Below are 26,951 nucleotides of genomic sequence, written 5' to 3'. Positions count from 1 at the left end.
ACTAATAAATTGTATCCCTATAGTCCGCATTAACCTTCATGTAAGCGAAAGCGGGCTGCGCTGCTAGTCAAGTAATCGTCATCAGTTACAGACTTCACTTGTCCTATTATAATTTCAGTGAAATGCCTTAAAGCCACTTTAGCATTTTGTGCAATTTAGTTTTAAATAAATAAATGTAATATGGATATTGGCACGATGACAATGACTAAGTCGGCTGTAAGGCTGTATATTATTTTTGATGAAATGTAAACTATTTATTGAACACCTACATTCCAAACCTACTGTAGTCGATGTATTTCCGAATTTACTTACTCTGCTGCCGAACGGCGGTTTTTGTACACCTACATTTAAATTAAAAGGCTATTTTCCGTCAAACTTAGTTTTTATTGAAATCCTGTAAAACATTAAAATGGTTATAAAAATATAGTATATGGAATTCGAGATTTTCAGTTCTTTGAATTAGGTTTGCCGCAGCATTGTTCAGGTAGGTGCTATCTGCTAACTAGACTAGTTTCCTCACAACGTACAATAGGATGACACATAGTATAACGCTAAGTACTAAATACATGATTGCCTGTATTGCGTGCACTAATAGGAACCCTCCAAGTGCGTAAATAGTATAATATTTGTTGATCAAATCAATTATATTGTATATTTTTCTCATTATATGTGAATTTCTTATTTTAGGACATTTACTCATTACATCAATACCAGGCTCAATAAATACCTAGTCTACCATATATCAACTTTTATAGACAAAAGAAATTTAACCATAACTTTAAGGCTGCAATTGTGCAGTGGGTAAATAGGTTAAACCATTTTATTGCAGTCATTTGTAATTTCTTTTGACTACATTGTTTTTCCTAAACCTATTTATCACTATCCTATCACATATAGAAATATTATGCGAAAATTACGAAGAACTTGTAGTAAGACGCAATTAAGCACATAGATATGGCTTATACTTTTTCATATCATATAATTTATATAAAATTTTTCGTGACACATAAATAGTCAATTATAATAAAAATTGGACTGAACTTAACGGAACAACAATATACTTAAATACTGGTAAACATTTTCTACGTATTTGAATAATTAAATAAATCAATCTACATCTACACAAGAAAGTTAAAATGCTAAGTGCAGAAACGGGCCAGTATTTAAAAATATAAATTTAGCCTTTTGATCTACGAATCAATTTTAAACAAAAAATGTTCCATTTCAACAGCAACGCTCTTAAAGTAGCCATTACTGCAACATTACCTTTAAACCACTGACTTTTCGTCAAAATAAAAACTGACATTTACAAACATAAGAACGGAACTAAACTTTACTCATAACCATAACGATGAGGAGGTCGTTTTCATATTACACGATACACGACAGAATTATTGGTGGTCAAAGAGTTACATATAATTGTATCAAGTGACTTTCTCATGTAAGGCTGCCTGTCAGTAGTTAGCTCAAAAGGGACAGCAGTTGCCAGAGAACGTGAACTAGATAGATAAATAATTTAACTAGAATCCGTGCCGCTGGAGTTTTTGTCCGGGCTGTGCGGCGGCGAAGGCTTCGGCGACGTCTTGGGCGGGATCTGGTACGTCATGTGCATGTGGAAGGAATCCCGCGCCTTCCTGGCGTTCTTGTAGGTGAGCGAGTTGGCGCGCGGCTTGCGCCGGGAGAAGTGCCGCTCCACCCACTTCAGCATCGCCAGCACCGAGTCGGGCGACGACAGGCGCCGCTCGGCCGACGTCTTGGTGATGTTCGACGACGCGATACGGAATGTGGCCGCCATACCTTTCAGAGCCTGGAATTAATAATGATTGGCTATTAATATCATACTCTTTCATAATACACGGTGTTTGGCAAGCCTAGGCCAGTACTCTTCGAGGTGTGTAAATTGGTCATACTGAACAAACAAAACAAACGTTCTGAGGTTCCTGAAGTAAAAAAAAAATTGGTAACGGCTTGAAATTGGAAGAAAAGCGAATTCGAGCTCATATAGTTGTCCTACGGCTGAAAATCTAATGGCAAGAGCACTAACCAGCATAGCGTCTTCATCGGTGTTATCGTCACCAGCGTAGATGATACGGATGCGTTCGCTCCAGTCGAGCCCGAACGCCGTCCTCAGGATATAGATGGACGCACGACCTGTTTACGAACACAGCTATTATAAAACTCTCAAATTCAGGTATCCTACATCTAAGGTGCGGTCATTCTAAGTGCCGGGCAACAAAACAGACTCGAAGTTTGATAAACAAAAACAATACTAAGAAGATCAGCGATTACTAGCTATATCTAGTACAAAGAAGTAGATTAACAAAGTATTTCTAAATTATTAATTTATTAGCATTATAAGTTCAGGACATGATACTGAGTTTTACATGATATTTATAAACGCATAACTATTACCAGGCTTCATATCATTGATACATAGAGACCACTAGCGAGTGTAGCGACATCTAGTGATAAATAGCGAGAATTGTTAACAAAGCTTGTTTGTACCTACGTCTGTCTGCAATAATTAGGCGCCGAAATAAAATCCAATTTAGTTTATAATATAAATACCTAATAACACCTAATTACAAATCTGATACGTCCCTGCTTTGAGCAATAACAAAATTGAAGATAATTAAAGGCCGGTCCTAATGTACCCAGTAAATATTTATGTTGTTTATCAAACATATACTCGGATTCGGTTATATCGCTGTACGTTGTTGACGGTAGACCGCAAGTTTCGATGCAAATTCAGCTAGCGCTAATAGATTGTTATCGTTCAAAACAATTTGTATATGGGTTTCCGTTTTCATCGGATTAATTTTTAGGGTTCCGTACCGGAATCCTCAGATCGGACCCTATTAGATACTTGTAGAAATTGGAGGGCGGCAGACGGGTGGGGTGACTCACCCTTGTTCCAGGGCACGGGCGGCTTGGCCTCGATGGCGCAGTGCGCGTCGTGCGCGTTGAAGCCGGCCGCCGTGATGAGCGCCCGAGCGCGCTCCGCCAGCGCCGCGCGCTTGTTCACCGGCGTCTCGCGGAAGTGGAACGTCAGCAGAGCACCCTTGTTCTCCACCCATGCGCCGTCTTTGCACACCTGTCGACGGGGAGGGTGAATCAACTTTTTCTTGTCACTAGTTGCCATGGTTACGGTCTCCTGGGTCACTCTTAAAATACTAGTTATTTCCACGTTATTTCGTATTTAAATGAACGAAACTTGGTATGTAGTTATAAGGCCTTTCCATAATGGGACATCTACTAAGCACGTTTGTAGAACATGGTACAGCAGCTCTTCTAAGAAACTATAAGTCTCCTGGCTGATGGGACAGAATAACAACAAGAAATAGTTGATCGACCCGGGAAAATTATATTATACGGGACTTCACACTTACACTTTAACCTTGTCTTAAGGCACGAAGAATACTTATTTGTAACCAGAGATGTAAGGTTTTGTTAAAGTTATGGACAGATCACGAAGTTAGCGTTGTTTAGTTCCAAATTACCTGTTCCTGTAGCGACTTGAGAAGGTCGACGACCTTCCCCTGCATCTCCGTGGGCATGGGGTGCACGAACTTGCTGCCGTCGGGGTGCAGGATCTCCAGCCCGTGGTTACCCGCGTACGTGATGCCTTCGATGCCCACCTGGAACGCCATTCAATAGGTAAGTAAATGTTGATATACCTACTGTTAAAACTAACTTAGAGCGACTTGACTGCTATAGTTATTGGCCACTATATAGTAATTGGCCACTTCACAATAAGACTTCTTTTGGCTTGTTTGTTTCTGATTTTTTAGGCAAGGCCAGTTATTATGTAGTGGTCAATAACTAGCAGTCACAGTCACCCTATGATTTCTTTTTTATTTTAACTACTCTCAAGATAAAATACCTACACAATGTAATTAACATAAAGTTGAAAGGGTTTCAAACATGTACAGAATCGAAATGCTTACTAAATGGGGTTGGCAACTGTCAAAGGTTTGCATAGATGGCGCCATCATAGCTTGCCCCTTTTTCTATGAGATTTGGCTTAAAGGACTGGCATCCAGGGTATTAAAAAAACAAAAATTTGACACAATTCTAGGGATTGACAGGGCAAGCTATGATGGCGCCATCTGCTAAAAACTTCCACCGGCCAACCCCATTATGGAAAGTCGAAAAAAGTCCTATAACTATGTACTATAAATTATTCTACTCCTCAGTAGATGGCAGTAGCTGTCTCTAGAATGTTTAGGTGCGGGCGACTGACTAAAATCTAAATGAACGGCCGATTCGAACTTTAAGATACGTCAATTAAAAGATCTAGAAACGATATGGATTAGATGTGTCAGTGTCAAAAGTAACGTTTTGTTTATTTTTTTATGAGCTTATTACTGTGGGACTACGTCTATTTGTGTAAGATTGTCCCATAATATTTCCTTATTTGTTGTGCCTAAACTCTTATAAACCACACGTTTATCCAATAAAATGCACACAGAATTCGAGTTTACATGATCAATAGGAAAATAAACATCCTTAATAGCCAAAATAGTTATCACCATTTATCATCGTTCTAATTGTTGCAAGCGTTACTATTACTTACCGTCGTATTGACTATTAGGCAATGCCTTCGAATATTAGAAAACAAACATGTTATCGGTGACCGGCCCCTTTTCATTGACTATTGACTACGCAAATATTACGTAACGTGTAACTTAGATACGCTTAACCATGTTACCAATAGTATGCAGTAGCATATAAGCGGGAACATAAAGAGAACAAATATTTTTGTTAAAGTAGTACATGATAAAGCGAGTCAAAGTTCGCCTGATATCTAATTGAGACCTTGCAGATCTCAAGGCGTTCATACATTCACACACACCGAGCTGATTTTATTTGTTATTGGCGTTGTAGTTGTTTGCTTTCCTTCGAATGCTTTGTTCGGATAAACAATTTATTTAAGAATATAAATTTAAGTATGTAGTACCTACTTATTTTTGCTCGCCTCGAGTCGCAGCTTCTTCCTATTTCCTGACCCCTGTTTCACCACGCTGACAAGTGTCCCTTGACAATGCAATTTATCGTATTTTTTTTGCTGACCCTTATTTAATTCCTGACCCATGAAGTACCTAGGTACCTGTACATTATGTAGGTACTCATGTATTAATTAACCCAGAAATGTACACGAAATTATTGTCAATGCCAGATCTGACAATTTGAAAACGATATTTTTTTATAGATCTCTTTGTTAGTCGCGTGTGTGGAAGTTAAAAAAAATAGTTTAAATTTTAAATCTTGGAGGTTTTGTATTTTTTTATATCCACTGTTTTTTGTCCAATTTATAGTGATATTGCAATTTTGTTTTAAAATTCAACATGTGTCCTCATTCCTATTACAAGTTATCCAACAGTTTTAGCACTTGCAATTACTAGGTTGATAATTTGATTTGTTTGGGTATGGGTAACTTGGTGTTATGCAAAACTATACAATATTTATAAACACGATCTATAAATTGACTTGTGCATTAAGTTGCATCGTGGTATCACTCTCCGGGGACATGGCATTTACGTCATAAAATAATATAATTAATATTTATTACACGAGCTAATGATTGCGATTAATTGGTAATTAAGTAGGCCGACACTTTTGTTTGCTCGGTACGATCGAATATGTGGGTTCTTAGAAAGATAAACTGTGACCTCTATCCACATAGATACTATAGATAATGATGTATAGTTCGATTTTATTTTCAATATTGATCGGTTCAACGGTTATTTTAATTACCTCACAGTTAATAGGTTTAATGATCATTAACTCGTATAGTACTACCTATCACCGGCCGCCTTTATTATCCAGCCAAACTTAACTACATAGGTACCTCCTAATAATTACTACGCATAACGATTATTGAACTTTTAGTCCGAAATGATTTAGTTAAATTAGTCTCTAAATCTGTCTTAAATTAGTATTGGTCTTAGTTTAGTTAGAGCTGACTAAACTCAAGATAGTCAGTAGGTACGTGAACGATTTAACAATTTAGACATTACTGAGTTCGAACGAGCGAGGAAGGAACTAATAAGTGTAGATGTAATTTGTAAATGTTAGAGGCATTTTAAGTGGGCAATCTAGTGGAGAAACGATAAGTATAGAAACAGTTGCAGTATATTAATAGCGAACCTGTCGAATTCAAAACACTGGCCGTCATCTGATTTTTAGAGCAACGTACAAAACTTTGTTTACGGTGCTCTTATGGGATCACTTCAGTCTTGCAAATCGGTTAAATGCGTTTTTTATTCATTATTCCAAATATGCGGTAAGTACGTTAAAAAAATCGATTCTGTTTCTAAAAGGTGTGGCCGTCAAAGTGCCGTTATGGGCGCTAGTGTACCGTACCTTCGTAGGTAGTTTCTTCTACTCACCATATTTTTGACGTTATCCACGTTTCTGCCAGAGACGATGGCGATGTAGACGTCGGACATGTTAGACAGTCTCTGCAGCACGTGTTTTGTTTCTAACGGGAGGGTCGCGAGGTCTGGATGCGGCGCGATAGGCGCCAGTGTGCCGTCGTAATCCAGGAGAAGCGCAAGTTTTTGAGTGTAGCCGATGTATCTGTAAAAAATACATTGTCATAAATGAAAAATCTATTCTCGGTGTAAGTAAAAAAATACGAGAGCAGCATAATCTAACAGTCTAGATTTTCTAGAACTGTGTTTTTATGAAATCAAAGTTCACGATTAATTTAATATACCGTTTCAGACGTCGAGGGAAGTCATTATGAAACATCGAAGAGATTATATGGCATCAGAGCAAATGGCGGACATTTTCCTGTAGGTTGAAACAAGAGGATCGTCCTTCCTTCGTCTTTGGAGTCCCAGCTGCAGCTTCGTTTAACTTTAACCACTTACATAGAGATATATGATATGCATGCACGCTGCACCCACTGCAGCGTGCAGGGGGCAACGGGGTGCAGGGTGGCTCCAATGCATCGATGTCAGAAGCTTCCTTCTAAATCGAATTCATCGCTCATTCAAATATCGTAATTTTTTAGCTGTTATATAATCACGATCACTTAACTATGAGAAGCAAGTACTTGTCCAAGGCGTCAATGTTGACGGGCTGCTTGGAGGACCAAATGTCCATCGCTTTAAAGAAGTTCATCAGTTGTCCTCTGTACACTTACTTGGAGAGATACTCGTCGAAGTCGTCAATGGAGAGCGGTTGCATGGAGGTAGCTCCGATGTCATCAGCCTCCTCCTCCAGCGAGTCCATGGCTTTGAGGAAGTTCTTCATCCAGCTGTCGACATCATTTAGCTGTTCGCGATGCCGCAGGTGGTTCATGCGGACTGTACGTTCGTCCTCGTCCATTATTAACGCTCTGTAAGTATAGTATGTCTAAACTTTATTCTTTATCTTAACTTTGAAGTGAAAGCTGGAATTCGGAAATTGTAATTTTAATTATGTAGAGAAACATTCGATTTAAAGTAAAACTAGCTTCTACAATTTCTACATACAACTTCGTCTGAGTGAAACGATGATGATGATTGATAAGAACTATCTTCTGTCCTTCCCGAGGCCCGGGAAAGGACATACAACAGTTTTTAACAATCATCATCCATACCAAATTTCATCTAAATCGGTTCAGCATTTAAGCATAAAGGGGCAAGAAACATGCAGACAAACAGAGTTACTTTTGCATTTATAATATTATATATATAGTACTCAATAAAGTAGAGGAAATGCTCTAGCGAAAATGCATTGTCATTCTTAAATCCATGATGTGATATTGATCTGTTTATCTATCGTTAAAGACAGACAGAAGTTATTTTGAAAACGTAAACATCAAACTCAACGTCAATATTTTTTTAAATAAAGGTGAAGGCCATATTTACTAGTGGAGGTTACGTAAACTGATGATGACAAAAGGAAAACCGTTTAAAAACACAAACCGGTTACTTTTAGGCTTTATCATTAAATTAAAAATGTTTACCTGTGAATAACCTCGGCGGCGTCATCCAACTCGTAAGGATTGCAGATGAGCGCCTCGTGCATCATCTCCCCGGCGCCGGCGAACGGCGACACGATCAGCACTCCTGGTGGCTTCTTGATCTGGCAGGCCACGAACTCCTTGGCCACCAGGTTCATGCCGTCGCGCAGGGGGGTGACCAGGGCGACAGCGGCGTCGCGGTAGAAAGCTGCAAGCTCATCTTGACCGACGCAGCCGTAAATATATCTGATGATGAAAAAAATCTCAAGAGTTAATTCGGTTTTATTGAAGGTACTTATATACTTCTAATAAAGTGCTTCATGTTTGGAAACCTCACGATAAATACGTGTACATCATGACAAGTGGATATACATTTTAATTTGATTTGTATATTTTTTTTATTTTAGACATCGATTCAGAATTTACTATTATTTTTTATTATTCTTTAAATTTTGTTTGTATACGCTTGTCGATATTTTTGTGAATTTCTGCTATTTTTAAGGCAAAATAACATGTAAATTTTCAATCAGAAATAAATATTATCTTTCTATCTATCTATCTATCTATATGTATAGGTACAGGTTCCTTATATGAGACAGACTAAAAAAACTTACCTAATAGGAGACCAGTTAGGCGTGGTAAATCTGCCGTTGATTCTACCAACTAATTGATCCATTTCTTCTTTTAAATCTTGATATTCCTTTACGTCAGTCCTTGAAGGAACTGAGATTTGCAGCAACACCACCTTTTCGATGTGTTCGGGGTGCTTCTCTAGTAACCGTTCAAAGGCTTTGAGTCTATGCACTAATCCTTTGGTATAATCCAGTCTATCGACTCCTAATATCACTTTTTGACTTGTAGAGAGCACTGCTTTTGCGTTTTGGGCCAACTGAACGAATCTGTCGAATGGTACGCCAATGGGTAGAGGGCGAACGCAAATGGTACGGCCTCCCAATTCGACCAGCAGATTTTTTCTGTCTACACGACAACCCAAATTCCTTTGGCAACAGTCTATGAAATTTAAACAGTAGTCGGTTATATGAAATCCTACCATATCGCAACCTGTAAAGAAACATGACATCACGTAAGTTTTATCATCACATCAGTTTGCACGCCGGAGTTTGGCTGAATGTGAAAATATCGGAATTTCTTCCCACTTACCCAAGATGCCCTGTAAAACTTCATCAGACCATGGGAACAGCCTGAAGATATCCCATGGAGGGAAAGGTATGTGTAAGAAAAATGCCAATTTGCAGGGGAGATCATCTTCTTCAGCTCGCTGTAAAAACAACACATTACAGTCTTAACACCCAAGGCCACGATATATTGAGGACAAGTAAAATCATTTGTGCAAATAAATATTTTAGTAAAAATGACACTAAAAGATAATATGATATAAGGTGTACCAACCTGTCTGATCCAATTAGCAGCCAACATGAGATGGTAGTCGTGAACCCACACAATGGGCGGAGAACCATTCCTCTCGTTGCTCTGCTTCAGCAGCCGCAGCGCATAAACGGTCTTCTCGGCGAATTCCTCATTGCACTTGATGTAAGCCCTCCAGTGATCTGCGATGAAGGTCGCGCGGTCCGGCATGGAGTGGAACAACGGCCAGAAGGTGCCATTGCAGCAGCCATTGTAGTAGCTGTCGAAGAGCTTCGGCTCCGCGCGGATGGGTACGATCTGAGAACAACGTTGTGGGTGGGTTAAGGCTGTTATAAAACTTTTTCCTATAATGTGTATGTGTGTAGCTTAGCTTAAGTGGGGACACCTGGCGCCTTCCAGAACCGTTGGTTATAGGACAAATAGGACAATGTATTGGACATACGATAAGTTATATTATGAAATTCGTTTTCGCGCACTTACATATTTATTATACGCCACCTCGTGCGCCGTGATCGAATTAAATGGATTGTGGTGTGTCACCTCCAAATACATAATACTTGTCCTTAAGTTTGTATATCTACAATATACTCCTAAGTAAAATATCCTTGGATTCCAAGGATTCCTTGGACAGCCCACCGCACAAACGCCTCGGTCCTCAAAGAACTCGGAATGGAGAACACCCAACGTCTGTCCTCTATATGTCTACACCGTGTTGTTACCTATTTTGGCCATATCGCACGAAGAGGGGCCAACAATTTAGAAAAACTAGTGGTGACGGGAAAGGTCGAGGGTAAAAGACCTAGATGACGAAGTCCAAAGAAATGGTCGGACCAGATCTCCGAACAGCTACCTGTTACCACCGACCTCCATCAAGCCACAGACCGAAATATTTGGAGGCAATTTATAAAGCGCAAGTGGAGTCACGATCCTCAGCAATGGGGGAGCGATTAAGAAGAGAAATTATCTATTATACCTAATTATCACTTCGGACCAGTTTACATCCATTCATCAAGTTTTAGTATGTACATTTGCGGCTTATATGAATCTATAAAATAATAAAACACTCAATTACAATGACCACGTTCTATTACCTATGAGGCGTATAATAAAATAGAAAGATAACAATTAATTAAACAATAATATTATTATATTGAGCGTTATATAAAAGTTTATCTTTGTAGATTAATACGTAGGTACCTGTCTACTTTTTTCCGCTGCATCATTGGGGGTCATCCATTAATTACGTCACACGTTTAGGGGGAGGGAGGGGGTCAAGAAAATGTGACATATTGTGACATGGGGGAGGGGGGAGACACAAACTTTGTGACGTCACTTTAACTTCATCAGTAACCGAAATTTTTTTTTAAATTATTTTATTCGCTGTACATTTAAATAACAAGTTTTTTAAACGATAATCGTTTTTATTCTTTTAATTTTCTTTCCTAAGCAGTTTTGGGTTATAAAATTACTAATATTTATATCGTCAAAAATATTTTGATAAAATATTAATAATACTTAGGTACTTACTTAATTCGATTTGGCGATTTCGTAGAAAAAATGTGACGTCACACTAGGGGGGAGGGGTTTGCCAAATGTGACCAAATGTGACAAGGGGGGGGAGGGGTCAAAAAACCTAGAAATTCGTGTGACGTAATTAATGGATGACCCCTTGTTTACAGTGGAAACGTATGGATGTTCTCTAGTAGAAATTTCCCTTGGCCACAAGTATATGCCCTCGTTTAAAAATAACTTTTTCACTACACCAGCTCGTAAAGGCTCTCTTTATTCTTCAAAAACTGACGAGAAAGTTTCATTTCATCCACAAGAGTGTCAAAGTAAGTTGATGTTAATTTTGAGTTGTTACCTCATGTAGACTAGTAGTAGGTAACTACTCGTATTGACTATTAAATTGTGATTTTGAATGATAAATTATTAATAACGTTTATATGGATTTGATTTGTAACGTTTTACAGTCAGTATTTTCCTCGAGTTGGGGTGGTGAAAATTTTATGTTTCACCCGGTATCAAAGTTTGTTTATTTATCGTACCTACTAATATTGAAACCCTTGCATCGCTAAAGAATTCATTTTCGAACCATTGTATACGTTCGTGGTTCAATTTTGAAAATTTTCGCCTGCTCGGTTATCAATAGTAGCACGAGGGGTTAAACAGCAACTTTGCCCCCTTGTAATACGAATATATTAATTGGATTCAATACGTAATATATTTTCTAAATTTCTCGCAATCACATTTTTCCTCTAACAAAACAGTGTTTAAGCATTAAGTATCAGTAATTAGCAGGACTGGACAGGATAAGGAGTGTTACTTAAAATAATTAAGCTACATTTGTTGTAACTAATTAGTGCAAGCCAAAGATATGTGCAAGCAAAATACAAATGCATCACGCCATTTACGACAACGACGTAGGTTTGACAATGACATAAAATCTAAAAAAAGAAATCAAATAATAGAAATCGTCTGGAAATGTTGATGAAAAAATTTAAAGTAAGTAGATAGGTAAGTATTTAAAAAGACTTGAGTGCAGGTAGAGCTGTAGAGGTAGGATAAGACGTCGTTATGACTACCTTACGATTGTTTAACAAGTGTATCGAGTTCCGCCGGTCCATCAAAGGAGTGAGGTAATTTAAAGTCAGCCCGATCATGAAATTGGCGGCTGATTCGGCAGACCACGGACGCCGCACGTGATCCAAGGCCAGTTGACTCACTAAGCAGTTGCGTTTAAACCAGATTTGTGCATGTTCTAAAATCTATTATGCATAATAGTCATCAAAGATCTCACATCCACCGATGACCACGATCCTCAGTCATGAGGGAGCGACCACACAGAGAGAGAGAGAGAGAGAGATCCAGTTTCTAGAAATGCATGATATTTATTTATTTTTGCTTTAATGCATCATTTCTCCGTAGGTATATCATATTTCTGAAAACCTATGGCAGTTTAAGCAAACTTTTTTATCCTACTTGAATGTATTTTCAAATAAGGGTTGTAAAGTATTAGAAAATAATATTTTCGGAGCCAATCACCAATCCGAACCAATTCAACCAAAGAGAAAACGCCTCACTTGTATAATTAATGTTATGTACAATTTTATATATCCAAAATTTACCTTTTTTGAAAGCAGTCCAGCGGTAGGAGTCTTGTCATTGGGATCCGACTCGGGAATCTTCTCGTTGGGATCCTCTAGATGAATGCCAGGCCAGCCCACCCATAGGCCGCTGCAGCGGATGACCACCGGGGCCACCGCAGTCACCAGCCCACCGGCACTGTCAACCAAAATTTATTACTTAAAAAAAAACAACGGGTTGCACTCCGGGAGTGCCGGCAGAAGTGAGAACTCAACGACATTGTAACTCAAAATATTAATATTTAATAACATATAGTGCAAAATGTCTGCACCACTATCTGTAATTGATGTTAACGCCATCTAGCGTTGTATCGTCGCATTACTTGAAACCCCTAAGCACATCACTGTAAGTACTTCTGGTACTACAGTTAGGTATATTAATAGGTACCAGTTTGAGGGAATCTCACTAGATGGCATTTAAATAAAAAAACAATGACATTGTCCGTCACACATCACGCAAGCGCACTGCGCCGCCTAAATGAAATAGCAGGCTCAGGCATACATTTTCGCCGCGCGGTAGAAAGAGAGGAGAGACGCCTTACGCGTTACGCCTTACGCTGTCTCGAGGTTATCATTTTTTCCCCACCTCAAAAAGTGCACAGCGCCGCTAAAGAAGTTTTCACTTCAAAAAAACTATTAAGAGTTAACGTATTTCGTAAAACTAAAATTCATTAGCCCCGTCGATAGTCAGTTGTTTTTTTATGGTGGCACGTATTTATTATTTTCTATGTAACACCGTTATTTATACTACGCCATAAATTTAATTTAGAGTGTCAGGGCATACCGATGCCAAAAAAATTGAGGTTTCCCAGCACTCTACTAATGGCAGTGGGGAGACACTCCTGACTTCGGGCAAACTCGGCTCCGTTCGGCTCAGCATTGCTCCGAGCAATTATTAGGGTTGGCACTACTTAACGTCCTTTTGCGTGCGTGACCACAGATAAGATAATGGCTTGAATTTTGACAACCCTAAATAGCCGAAAGGGATAGTGCCATATATTAGAATGGACAGCATTATTCGACCCTGAACTGCTGTCAAACTTCGGTTTCCTTTCTGTGCGGTAGTACTATTATTTATTCTGTGCTAATGGTTGGCACATTCCACCATATTTTAAAACAGCAGAGGTGACTTTCCTACAAAAATAGGTGCCAATAATCGGGTAATTTACCATACAATTGCATAAGTATTGTGAAGTAATAGTCTAATAGTACATTACGGTACAAGTGCAAAATGTAGAAAATTCGCAACGAGTGAAGAGAAATTGAAACACGACCGAAGGGAGTGTTTTAAATCGACACGAGTTGCGAATTACCTTTTCGCACGTGTATTGTACAACGTTTTACAGTACATATGGCCCTTTAATTTTTGACATAGAAACGTATTGTCCTTAGGGCGGTAAAGTAGCACCATATATGTACTGTAAACTCTATTAACTAATTATTCGGAAGTCAACTATAGTCCTCTTGATAATATTATTTAATCTTTACATTACTCAATGGAGAGAGGACTTGCTATACCTATACCTATAGTTGTCTATTAAGAGCAATAAGGCTTATCATTAGGTAAACAAAAAAATATATAATGGGTTATTTGACGCAGACAGTGATGCAAGATTTCGTTATTATTACAAATTGTAAACATAGAAAATGATTATAAATTACTTAAACATCCAATGAAAACAAAAAGAAGCTCGACAATTCAATTCAATTCCAATTTCAATTTCTTTATTCATAACGTAAGTTACATGTCAATTTTATTACACATATTTACATCTTATGACTATTTTATATTAACAATAATAAGTATCTCATTTCAATAATCACATATAACATTGTTTGTATTCATAAATTCATCGAATGAGTAGAACGCCTTATCTATTAACCTCAATAGCCTAAATATTCAAGGAATATTCTCAAATAAAACGGATAATATTTGAAGGATACTTCACCTACGGTAGTTCATAAATATAAATGTTTATATGGTGGAAGTACCTACCAGATCTTTTGTGTTCAATATTTTTACCTTTTTGTTTACCATAAAAAATTAGTAATTCACAACAGCATAATTATTACGCATTTAATCATTGCATAAATATTAAACTGGCGTAATTGCTAAAACTGTAATGAAAATGATATTTAGGGGCACGGTAGTGCTTCCGCCAAGTCGAACAAAACAAACATAATTACCCTTCGGGTACGGAACCTTAAAAAGGCATAAAATATCTAAGTCCCTATACGATGCTACATATCCTAATTTAAAAAATTGTTCAATAGTAATTGTTCAATAATTAATAAACAACCAGGGCTCGGAACCGGTTTTTTTTAAACCCGAAATAGCCAAATATAATAAATTATTTTAGGCTCTTTACGTAGGACTGAATGACGTGTTTAGGTAACAACTTCGTATTATTAGATTGTCCCATTAAAAATGAAATGATAAACCAAAGAACGAATAAGAACGTAATAATACCGGTATTTTTTTGAATCCCAAAATATCCCTATATTTTTAATAATTTCATGCTCTTTCCGTAGGACTGAATCATGTATTTAGGTAACAAGTTCGTATTATTAGATTGACCCATCAAAAATGAAATAATAAACCAAAGAACGTAATAATACCGGTATTTTTTGTATGAATATAAAACCGGTTCCGAGCCTTCACTGAGACAAAAAACTAACAAAAACACACTTAGAATTAAAAAAATAAAACTTAATCCGGGGACAAGGAGAGTCAACTAATAGGAACAAATTGACTTTTGCAATTTCCATTTAGTAGGAAATACAACTTCTATATTTGTAATTTGAAGTATGCTAGCGTAATTTCAGAAATTTGGTTTTGTTATTCCGAGAGGTGCTTTAGCAATATCGGAGGTGATGACGTCATGGGTGAAAACTAACCGTTTTGTAATTCTAAGCGTGCTTTAGCAATATCGGAGACGATGACGTCATAGGTTTTACTAAACTGTACTGCGATTCCAAGCTAGCTGTTGTTATTCTAGAGATAATGACGTCACAGGCAAAACTAAACTGTTTGCAATTCCTCCGCCCCTAGTCTCTTGGTAGTATATCTCTGTACTAAAGAGGCACTATAAAAGCCTGTCGAGATATTCTACCCATTCCTTTCTTATTCATACAGTCAGAAAGAGACTAGTAGTTATTACGCGCGCAACATGCTCTCGCGGCGCACCTGTGCTAGGGAGGTTGGAATTGCAAACAGTTTAGATTTACCTATGATGTCATTATCACTAGAATAACAACAGCTAGCTCGAAGTTGCAGAACAATATATTCCTGTAGACCCCAACTACACAGTAGGTCGCGGGTTAATATGTACATGGCCCACAATATATCCTAAATGTATTATTTAACTTAAGTATGTTTTAAACAAAGAAGACACGAGACACGCCCGCCGGCATCCGACACAATACTAACTCTAACCAAATGAACGTAGCAAGTAGTAAATTTTACTAAAATCACTAAAATTCGTTTCGCTGTGTTGGTATTACAAAACTCGTTTAGTGATTGGTACAACAATGAACATAAACACAACAAGTCTATCTACTAAATACCAGTAAACTTTGTAATGTCGCTATAGTAACAACTGAATTGTTATTTTAAATGGGGTAATGTTATTCCCGCGAACTCGTTTTTTAGATATTACAAAACTATGTAAGTGAGACATTTACTAAAATCATAACTTGAAATCACAGATGCTTTTTTCCAAAAATCACAAACTTTACTAGTAAAAATCGGAGAATTTTAGTAGTAATAAAAATGGATTGTAACAAATACTGAACTTTGTTTAATGCTCCATTTACTAAAGTCTGTTTGCTGAAATTAGATTTAGTATTACTGAGCTGTTTGTAGAAATAAATAAATTTTACAGAAATAGTGAAACTTCCATGATTACTACTAAAACTTCATTTTTTCCCCCAGTACAGAACTGTTTATTAATTCCTGGTGATGATTTTTCTCTCAGTGTTGCTTCAACTTTCGGGACGAATTTTTTGCTTTTTCTAATAAGACCTAGGTAAGGTTAGGCTAGTAACCATCTAATTCTAATTCTCTCGACTCAACCTGAAGTAAAAAAAGTATTTTCAACTCCATTTTTATCTTATTTTAGCTGTAACGACACGTGAGCCTTAATTAGGTCACGGTCTTACGATCAAAACGACGATTTCTGAACTGCACACGATATAAATAGGAGCAAAGCCAATGACCCGTGAGATTTAATTTAAAATATGTAAGTAGTTGCAAGCTGCGAGGACAAGGCCAGCTAGTTATTATTAATGTGTAGTGTAAACGAAGTTGTTGAACTGATGATACGGGTCCAAGAATTTTTCAGTTATACTAATTTTTTATAATCCGGCACTTTAATTTTAACAACGCAACGTATTTACGATTAACTTTAATTTTGTCGCCATATATTTATTTCAATAATTAGGTACATAGGCAAAACAATTAACATTAGAATCAAGTAATTTAAAATTAAATAAATTAGTAGGTATCTATAAATACAGTATATACAAATACAGTATATGCGATATACTCAGTATACATAGGTATAGGTACCTAATTTAATCTAATTATTAATATAAGCACAACGCTTGTTAACTATGAATCCCACTGCCAAACCAAACCATATACAAATTAAATTAACCTATAAAGGACCCAATCATAAAATTAAATATAGTAGATATTCATTCGGCAAAATGTAGGTATATATGACTATATATCTAATACTAATTATAGGGTACTGTAACTATATGTATAATAAACTAGGTAGAAGATAAGTACAGTAAAGAATAAAAACATTATATTTCAGTTGTAATATGTAGGTAATGAAGAGGGCGATAAGTGCGACCTCATTATCACGATAGACACACAGACAGGTGCCATGAATGTGGCGACCTTGCTCAAGTACAAGGTTGCCGCCATTATTTCCCAATGACAACAAAACTCGATTTTTTACAGAGCAACTAACCCAGTATTACGCATCGCAAACGAGCAACCATCTGAATTTAGCGGGGTTACACGGTACTTTTTATCGAACTGCCGGCTCCCTCCGTAACAGCTGACTATGTTGATATACAAACATCTAAAAATTACGCAATAAAGTATATTCAACTTAAATCGGAAGGTATGTCACGAACATTCTTTGCTAAATAATCAATCCCGTAGAGCAGCGGTCGGCAACAAGCGGCCCGCGAACCTCTCGTTTGCGGCCCACGAGCCTCCCTGGCTATTTTGTATGTAATATTGACAAACGACAATGTCTGCTAAAGTCACAAATACTACCAAAGTGCGGCCCGCGTCAACTTCGTTAACTACTATGTGGCCCTTGGCTGCTAAAAGGTTGCCGACCGCTGCCGTAGAGCGTTCGGGAAAAGTCGAGAACAAAATATTACGGGGATAAGGGGCGATGGAAAGTCAGAGCGTTCTAGAAATGTGACCCCCTGCGAGACTCCCTGCCGCACGTTGTAGGTATAAGTTTGTGTGTGTAAATTGTAAATTCCATAACTGAATTATTTTAATATAGGTACTTTATTTTAAGATTATTGTTGCTATAGGTTATTTATTAACTATTACAATTTGCATTGTTAATCAAACAGGTGTAGGAATATTTTAATGATTCGAGCGATTAAAACCGGTCTTAATTTATTTCTAGAAACATAAATACATGTAGGTCGGCCTTTTATTTAACAGCGGAAGGTGTTTATTTTTTGTTAAATAAGTTTAACTTAGCGGTGAGTTAACATACAATTTGTAAATTGATAAAAATTGGGTAGGTACGTAATAGATAACATCAATATACATGTAATATAATCACAGTGCGTCACTTGCACCATCCCACTAACCCGGAGTTAACCGGTTAAACCGTTAACCTAGTGTCAAATTGTACTGGTAGCCATGGTAACTCCCGGTTTAACCGGTTAACTCCGGGTTAGTGAATAGTGCAAGTGGCCTAGGCGTAAGCAATTATCGGATTCATAGTTTATTTACCTGGCTTTCCTTTCCAATTCACCGGTTTTCTCATTTCGCCTCAAAATAAATGGCAATCTGTTTGACACGACGATCATACTGCCTTTGCTGTTGCACGCCGACCGACTGACACTGTTTGTTCCACTCATATTGCTTTCGGAAGTCCCTGTTCACGACCAATCACAGAAAGGCGTGTAATACGCATGCGTCACCGAAACGGAGGGATATTCAAATGCAAAACTATACACTATATTCGTTCATTTCGCTAAACATCTGGAATGATAAGAAAATGCGTCCCGCGTTGATGTTTTGAGTTAAATATACATCATCGACGGTGACCGGAGGCAGACTGTTTCTTTTGTGTGCGTCAGTGGCCTTTATAGACTTGGCGCGTCGCATCTCGTAGGGCGAAGTTCTGCGACGGCGGTCCGGCAGCAGTCGAGGGGTTATCGGTCTGACCTGGTCGTCGGGACCAGGGCTGTCTCAAATCTCCGCCACGCCATACTTGATATAAATAATTTACATTTTTGCGTGGATTTGAAATGTGTGGGTAAAATTGTATGTGCACGTTCCTTCTGCCTCCTTTGTTTAAATGTAAAATTCAGAAATGCGCCATGATGACCACGGTGTAACCAGACCAGTAGTGAATTTTTAATTATGAATATTTCATGCAATGCATTTCAAATAGTTAAGTACCTACACTTCAGTCACTTCCTATGCGTATACCACCGACCTATATAACACCAATATAAATTTCTGAAAAAGAGTAATAAGTACCTACTTAATGAAGTTTGAAGAATATAATATTTTATTTATAGGCAGGTAACATGTTCATCAGCGATGTTAAATATGTGCCTACTTATTTTTAGTATTTTTACACATTCAATGACATAGCCCATTAATATACATTAATTTTTCTAACGTGCGGTAACCAGTAACCACATAGTTATATAACTCAAAATATAGGTTGATAAAACAACAACACCGCGACCGCCATTGATAGACCCGCAGATGTTTGTCTCTCTTTCTGTATGTCACGGCCGTCGGTAGAATATACAATAGGCAGATACCTACACAACGTCTACTATAACGGTTATAAAATGTATTTAGTTTTACAGGAAAGTATCGTCAATTTTATACTACCTACTATAAGTCTACCGTTTAACTGAGGTGGTTGTTAAGAAGTTATTATGCTCAATTTGGTCAACTACGGACTGATTCAAGGCTTATCTGCTTGAAACTGTTTCGTATTATGTTAAGTAAAAATGTATTAACTAAGTAAGTAAGTAAGTAAATGGGTCGTTCTACCGTTTCGTGCCGATTTGCCACTTTTTTGGAGATATTTTTTATTTTGAAGTTACAGTGTAGATTTTGATTTTGTGAATGTGTATACGTATTGTGTATAATTATTTTAAGAAAGGTACTAGTTATACTTTTGGAAAACAAATAAGGAAAGTAATGAAGGCATAGATGGAAATGAAAAACCAAGGGAAGGTAATGAAACACGAATAGAAGGAAATGAAATTAGATTAAATATAAATTAACTTTATTGGTCAAAATCAAAGTGATAATATTTTAAACGATGGAACCATAAATATCTTGGCTTTTAAAAAGTATATCTACCCTGTTGACCTGTTAATATAATAACCTACTTTTTAACAATACTTTTTACGATGTTTCAGTATTCGTCTTCGGTCTCATTATTTGTCAGAACTAGAAACATATAGTAATGAGATTTGTAATGTAAAAAACTGCTTACATAAATGAAATTAAAAAAGCTTAAATTATCTAGAAATTGTTATAAAAAACAATCGTTATTTATGATAAAATATATTATTCGGGAAAGAACTGAGGTATAATTTTAAACTATCCAGTATCGATGTAGGTAATGTGACTTAGCCGTCTTTGTAAAGGGCAGATGCTGTTTTGTTAAATAATGAAGTGGGCCAGAATATTACATTTCGGACACGACCATGATAAGCCGTTTCAAAGGGAACGGCGGGCCGAAGTAAAGCTGTAGAACAGCAGAGCTTGGAGACGAACAAATAGTTGTGTATTAAAAAGCAAACTAGCGGACCGCAAACACGATGTTGAGCTCTAAAGTCGTTGGAGGTCGAAGAGCGTACTCTACGAAACACCAAAACCCTGTGTAGATAGAGGCCAAAGGCCGAGTACGCCCCAATAATCAAAATACTTATTATAAATAACAAAGTCCATAGGGTTGTAGACTCAAAAAGTCGCACTTTCGAGGAAAAATGCAAAGGTCAAGCCGCAGGAGGGTCCGAGATCACATTGGTTAAATTTCAAGCTCTCTTAGTTAAGTTAGGTCTTCTATGGAAGCGCAACGTGATCAGACGGACTGGGCCTTCAGCGTTTATGCGGACCTCGGCCTTTGGCCTCACTTAGCAAAGTTCTGCACTCTTGCAGATTGATATTTGGCCTTGTACGGAAATGTGCCCCTATATGAAGCTCCCCCGGGCCTTCGGTCTTGCTTTTTAATACATTCGGCTATTGGTTCTTGTTTGAGGTCAGCTCCACTGAAGCTCAGTCTTTGACCTCGCACGATTGTGCCCGCTGCCAATAGTTAAAAGAAATTTTGAACACCTTTTGCGGAGCCCGGCTTTCGGCATCGCTTGCATTTGGGCATTAAAACAATTTAAGGTCTACTCTCCTGCGAAAGCTTGACTTTCAGCCTCGCAGGAAAGCGCACCACAATCGGACGCTCCGAGCTGCCTGCTCTTTCTTTGCGGAACTCGCAGAAAGGGGTGGGAATGGGACGCTCCTCTCCAGTTCTAGATGGTGTTGGACCATTGTTTCATGAACTTTCTAGATTTTTCTAAAGCTTGGCCTTTAGACGGTTACAAAGTTACAAGAAATTTCCCTGATACGGCCAACCCGTATTTTAACTTAGCACAAGAAGAGGCTCCCGGGAGCAGATCTTTGTGAGACCCTCCTCATAAATATCTGCCGTCGGAGGGCTCGCTCTTGAGCTTTATTCAAGGACTATCAAAAGTTTTCAGTATTTTAATTAGCAGATAAGTTTCAATAGGGTCACCTGTCCGAAATGTTCCGCATTTATAAAATGTTGGAAATATGATGTATCTATCCGATATATTTACAATATTTGCCATGCATAAAAAAACTACTTACGCTTACGCGCCAATCTGCTTATTTACATGCAATATCCACAACTAACAGGATTCCCATGACATAGTGTCGGGTATAGATAAGAACCTATACCCTGAAACTCTGTCAAACGGTCTAACGAAGTCGAAAGAATGGGACATACAGACGTTTCAAAACATGAGAGTTATGATTTGAGAGTGTATGTGTGCATATAACTCTTGGGCTGTGGGCTAAAAACATAAAAAGGTATCACATCTGTCATACAAAATGATTGTTCATTTCCTTCACCCGAAAATATTGGAAGAAATGGAGAGGGATGAATTGGAGTGGAATGAACTTTCGACGGTTTTTTTAAATTTCTTTATCGTCTTTAAGGCTAGAATGTCATCAAGTAAAAGTAATGAAGATATACCAAAATGCTAACAGATTATTAACAAGGTGATTTTTTTGCAATAGATAGCACCAAATTACTTAATGGATAAAAAACCGGGCAAGTGCGAGTCGAACTCGCGCACGAAGGGTTCCGTACCATAATGAAAAAAAAATGCAAAAAAAAAAACGGTCACCCATCCAAGTACTGACCACGCCCGACGTTGCTTAACTTTGGTCAAAAAGCACGTTTGTTGTATGGGAACCCCATTTAAATCTTTATTTTATTCTGTTTTTAGTATTTGTTGTTATAGCGGCAACAGAAATACATCATCTGTGAAATTTTTTTGCAATTTGGCAATTTTTTAGAGTGAAAATGAAGTCTTTCGCGTGACAAAATTAAAAAGTGCGTTCTCTCTATGATAATTTAACTTTAAAAATACGTTCCATGTACCATTATAATACTGATTATCTGCTGATTATAAACAATAATAGAAAATAGGGTTTATCTGCAAATAATAGTGTTTTTAAATTTTCGAACCCAATGGTACGCCATTTTAGGTCGAGGGAAATGAATTTTTCGCATGTTTTTAATTTTTATTTAATAGATCATTAGGTTTGGCTAAATTCCAAAACTGGCGCATTTTCCGTACCACATAAACATACCTTTTAAAAATAACCACATGTAAAAAAATATAATTTTAAGGCTTGATGTGGGCTCGGACACCAAATCGGCACGAAACGGTAGAACGACCCAAATACACTTTATTGCACCACAAATAAAAAATACAATAACAGATTTTAGATTTAGATTTTAAGTATGTACAGTCGCCATCAGATATATCGGAGCGGCCAAGGTGTTCACAATATCTGAACACGCGCTCTAACGCCCTGACAATAGAGGCGTGTTCCGATATTTGTGAGCACCTTGGCCGCTCCGATATATCTGATGGCGACTGTACCTCATTTTAATCCCCCAAATAAGCTACCTCTTACTAGGAAATCACTGTTTAACTTCTTTACCAAACGTCTGAGGTAATGGAAGGATTTGTTGGATGATTTTCACAAGAAAACATTTTCATAGATTGAACTATAAGGTAAACGTGCTAGTGCTCGACATGCTAATGCCCAATAGATGACACCTTGCTGTCACCTCTATTGACAATGATTTAAGTTTCAAGATGACATGTACTGGGACCGCGTCGAGCACCAGTACGTTTTACCTTACAGAAGTTTCTGTTTGCGTTTTCTTTCCAGTCTTCTTCATATGCTGTTAGAACGGTAGAACGAACGAACGAAAAAGGTCTCATTACCTAGTAAGGCTATTACTTTTCCGTCATTTTCCGGTTAGGTTATACAAAGGAACAAAGACTAACCGCACAATAATTAACATTGGTTTACCGCAATTAAATCACCACATTTGTCACGTGTCAAAAGTTATTTACAATTAATTAAGTAATTATGTTTACTTACGTACGTACGCCAGAAAGATCGTTGAGGCGAGGTGGGCCCAGGCCGAAATGTATGTATATGTAATGTTATAAATGTATTAATGAATATGTAAATCATTACAATGTCACAAGGTCCGTACGTACCTAGTCGAGATTTTACCTATACGAAGTTACATATGTCTTTGCTACAACTATGGGGAAGATAACTTAAAAAAACATTGACTAACTATTCCTAAAAAGGGTTAATTTGGTACGTGTGGTTGGTACGTTGGTATTAAACTTACTTATAACAAAAGTAACTGCCTTCCTGCCTTGCTTGGTAAAATGTATAGTTAAAATCAATCTGACTTCTCTCATCTCTTTCTTTCTCTTATCGTATGGTTAGGTTATATTACGAGCGGGTATGGTGCAAAATATTTCACTTGCTGGGAACTCAACTTTGCTCTCCTTTTCCACAAATATGTAAATATGTCTTACGAATTTTCTGAAATTATAATAATATATTAACCACATACCAAACGTATAAAATATGATTCGAAACTAAAATAAAAAATATTTACTTCGCCATGCGCAAACGATATGAAGATATGAATTAATTTTGACGTCTTATTTCCCGCGCTAATACCTAAATGTAGAGTACTTTTCACGTTGTACAGAGTTAATGATACTTAAATATACAAAACAAGTCTCTAACCCATTCTCCAATGCTGTTTGAGTATCAAAAGTTCTAAAAATATAGCGTCCTATATCTAATCCTCATTAACCCGTTACGATCAGCTGAGCTTAGTCACACTATTATATGCGGTTACTCGTTTTCCGTACTAACAACAATTTATTTTCCTGAACGTTGGTGAAGCGTATCTCGTTGCAGTAAGGTTTAGAACAGTGACGACGATGGAACTTCCTCGTGGATCGCGGGCGCATGTCCCGTGCGTGCCGCGCACGCGCGCGCCACGTGCGGCCATGGCTTGTTTAGATACAGATGCTCCATTCATGATAACCGCCGCCGCCCCGTACAGCCATAACACTGCCAGTTACGCGAACCTATAGAATCATTCGGAAATGTACATTACGTACAATACCATAAATATCAATATTAAATAATATCAATATTAGTGCTTCGCTCACTTTTGACCGCACGCACGAGAAGGACGCGCTAACTTTAACATTATTAGTATATAATTGCACATTTCTGAATATGCTATCTACTTATACTTACAATTACATTATTTATCGCATTGAAAGTTCTCGCGAAACTGGAAGATTCCAGCTGACGTAAAAAACAGAGTTAGGTAGGTAAAACTGCTTAAGTACCGTAGAGTTTCGTATCTTCGCCTGGATTTTGACACTTTTCACAAAAAATCTCTCAAATTTGAAAGCATTTTAATCCGTTAAGGCGAAAAAACGTTTTTTAGTACTCCTAACTATCAGTATACACCACTAAAACTTAGAATTTCATTGGTTAAGTTGGTAATAAATGGCCCCAAAGGCAATAGGCGATGTTTGGGTATTTTTCCCAATCTTCGCCTATGGCATGCCTTGCCGCTAATACTTACTTTTCTGTGACTTACACATGTTAAGTCGTATCTCCTTGGAATGTGCTAATATACTATGAACCTTAACTACACCAGACTAGGCATATTTTAAAAAAACGGGGTAGTAGGCGAAGTTTGGTAACAGTCTGAAGTTGTTTTCATACATTTTCTATAATGTAGCTAGGGCTGCCAAAAATTAACCAACATGTCAAATAAAGGGGAGTAATGGTTTATAAGTTTAAAAAAATAATTATTTTTAGCAAAATTGTTTAATTGTTGTAAAATTTTTGTTATTCCCGTAATTGACATCAAATCAACCTTATTTACACAAAGTGGGACATAAAAATACCTATTTGGTACCTACTCAACATCGGTAAGAGTGGAAATAAACATTTGCATATAGCGTAAACCAAAATAACCAAACATAAGAAAATATTTAAATTTGGAAACATGTAATGTCATCCACCAATGAATGTGGTACAAAAACTTTGTCAACCCTAGGGGTAGGCGAAATTTGGCAACAAGATGGACGCAAAGTACCCTCACCAATGTTTTATCCACTTGTGACTTCTAAACGTAAGCTAGCCATTAAATAATAGTTTCATATGAAAAAGAAATAGTTATAGGATATAATCACGTAAAAAGTTTAACATTACCGGGTCCGTATTACCATTTAAAACTGAAGTTAAAACACTGGTTTAAAAAAACGTGTGGTCGGTGTCACGAAAAAACCTCACTAAAGGTCAACTGTGTGAAGTTATCCGCAGATTGTTCGAAGAATGTTGACACCCGTAAAAAATACTTTGTATTTAGCAGTTTTATGTAAGGCTTACATTAGAAACATTTTGTTAATGGCAACTTATGTCAAACTAGGCGAAAATAGGTAGCGCAGGCAAAGATACGAAACTCTACGGTACTTACTAAAATTATCGGCAAATTACTGTTTATGTTAATTAATAAATAATAGTCGCTTTAATATTAATTGTAATATTTATCTAGACAATTCCAATCAGGCATAAACAATATGAACAGTAGAGCAAATATGATTTCAAACGAAAATATTTATACAATATTTCTTTGAGCTGAGATTATCATAATATACAGGGTGGAAAAATCGAGTGCCACATGGATGGCAACTACCTTAAATATTGTAAATAGCACATTTTGTGTAAAGGAGACTTTCCTTTGTTTTTAAAAACAATAAATTCTGCATTTAAGGATTTATGAAAAATCGCTTGCCTCAGTCGGGACTCGAACCGGTCAAATGCGACAAAAAATCAAATTTAAAAGGTAATTGTTAGTTTTCATGGCCTTCCGTTATTCTGATTGTATTTGTTATTTAGAAAAAATGAACCTTATCAGTAAACCTTTCAATCTGCATCATAAAATACGGCACGTTATTTTTTGTCACATTTGAGCGGTTCGAGTCCCGACTGAGGCAAGCGATTATTCATAAATCCTTAAATGCAGGATTTATTGTTTTTAAAAACAAAGGCAAGTCTCTTTTACACAAAATGTGCTATTTACAATATTTAAGGTAGTTGCCATCCATGCATGTGGCACTCTATTTTTCCACCCTGTATATGGTAATGAAGTCTTTTCACTTATGTTAACCCTTAGGTGCGATCTATTAATACATAACAAGTGAAAATTCTTTTCGATAAATTGGCCTGTGATCTGACAGTATGTTCAAGAAAATTGCATTACCTAACTTTCGTCGGTTGTCAAGCAGCCACTTCCCACGACGGTCCTTGTAACTTGTAAATTCGTACGTAAGTGTGACAGGGAGGCAACACGTCGAACGTGATTCGCGGTAGGCCCTCTGATTAGTGAACTAACCCGCCGGTTCACTTTTTAGTTTTACTTGTCTACAATAGTCACCGATCTGAAGCGGCATATTTATTTTCACCACAACAGCGGGCGCAGCATGGTTCCATTTTTCTCGCCTGTCATTATGCCCGTCACTTTCGCACTTACATACTTGTTAGAACGTGACAGGCA

The 26,951-nt window shown here is 37.4% G+C and overlaps 1 protein-coding gene across 1 annotated transcript; it reads right to left on the bottom strand.

Annotated features, from left to right (window-relative positions):
* Positions 1 to 363: 363 nt before the first annotated feature.
* LOC134792363 (uncharacterized) lies at positions 364 to 18,918 on the bottom strand. Its single transcript, XM_063763647.1, has 12 exons — positions 18,491 to 18,918; positions 12,472 to 12,628; positions 9,368 to 9,640; positions 9,119 to 9,236; positions 8,572 to 9,019; positions 7,961 to 8,203; positions 7,154 to 7,348; positions 6,393 to 6,582; positions 3,501 to 3,638; positions 2,908 to 3,094; positions 2,045 to 2,151; positions 364 to 1,807 (listed from the first exon to the last, which is right to left on the bottom strand). Exons 1-12 carry the CDS (start codon positions 18,616 to 18,618, stop codon positions 1,517 to 1,519), a joined length of 2,475 nt encoding a protein of 824 aa, XP_063619717.1. The 5' UTR covers positions 18,619 to 18,918; the 3' UTR covers positions 364 to 1,516.
* Between the last annotated feature and the right edge of the window lie 8,033 nt (positions 18,919 to 26,951).

This window comes from Cydia splendana, chromosome 1, assembly GCF_910591565.1.
Source record: "Cydia splendana chromosome 1, ilCydSple1.2, whole genome shotgun sequence".
Lineage (NCBI taxonomy): Eukaryota > Metazoa > Arthropoda > Insecta > Lepidoptera > Tortricidae > Cydia > Cydia splendana.
This window is presented reverse-complemented; position numbering and strand designations above follow the sequence as displayed.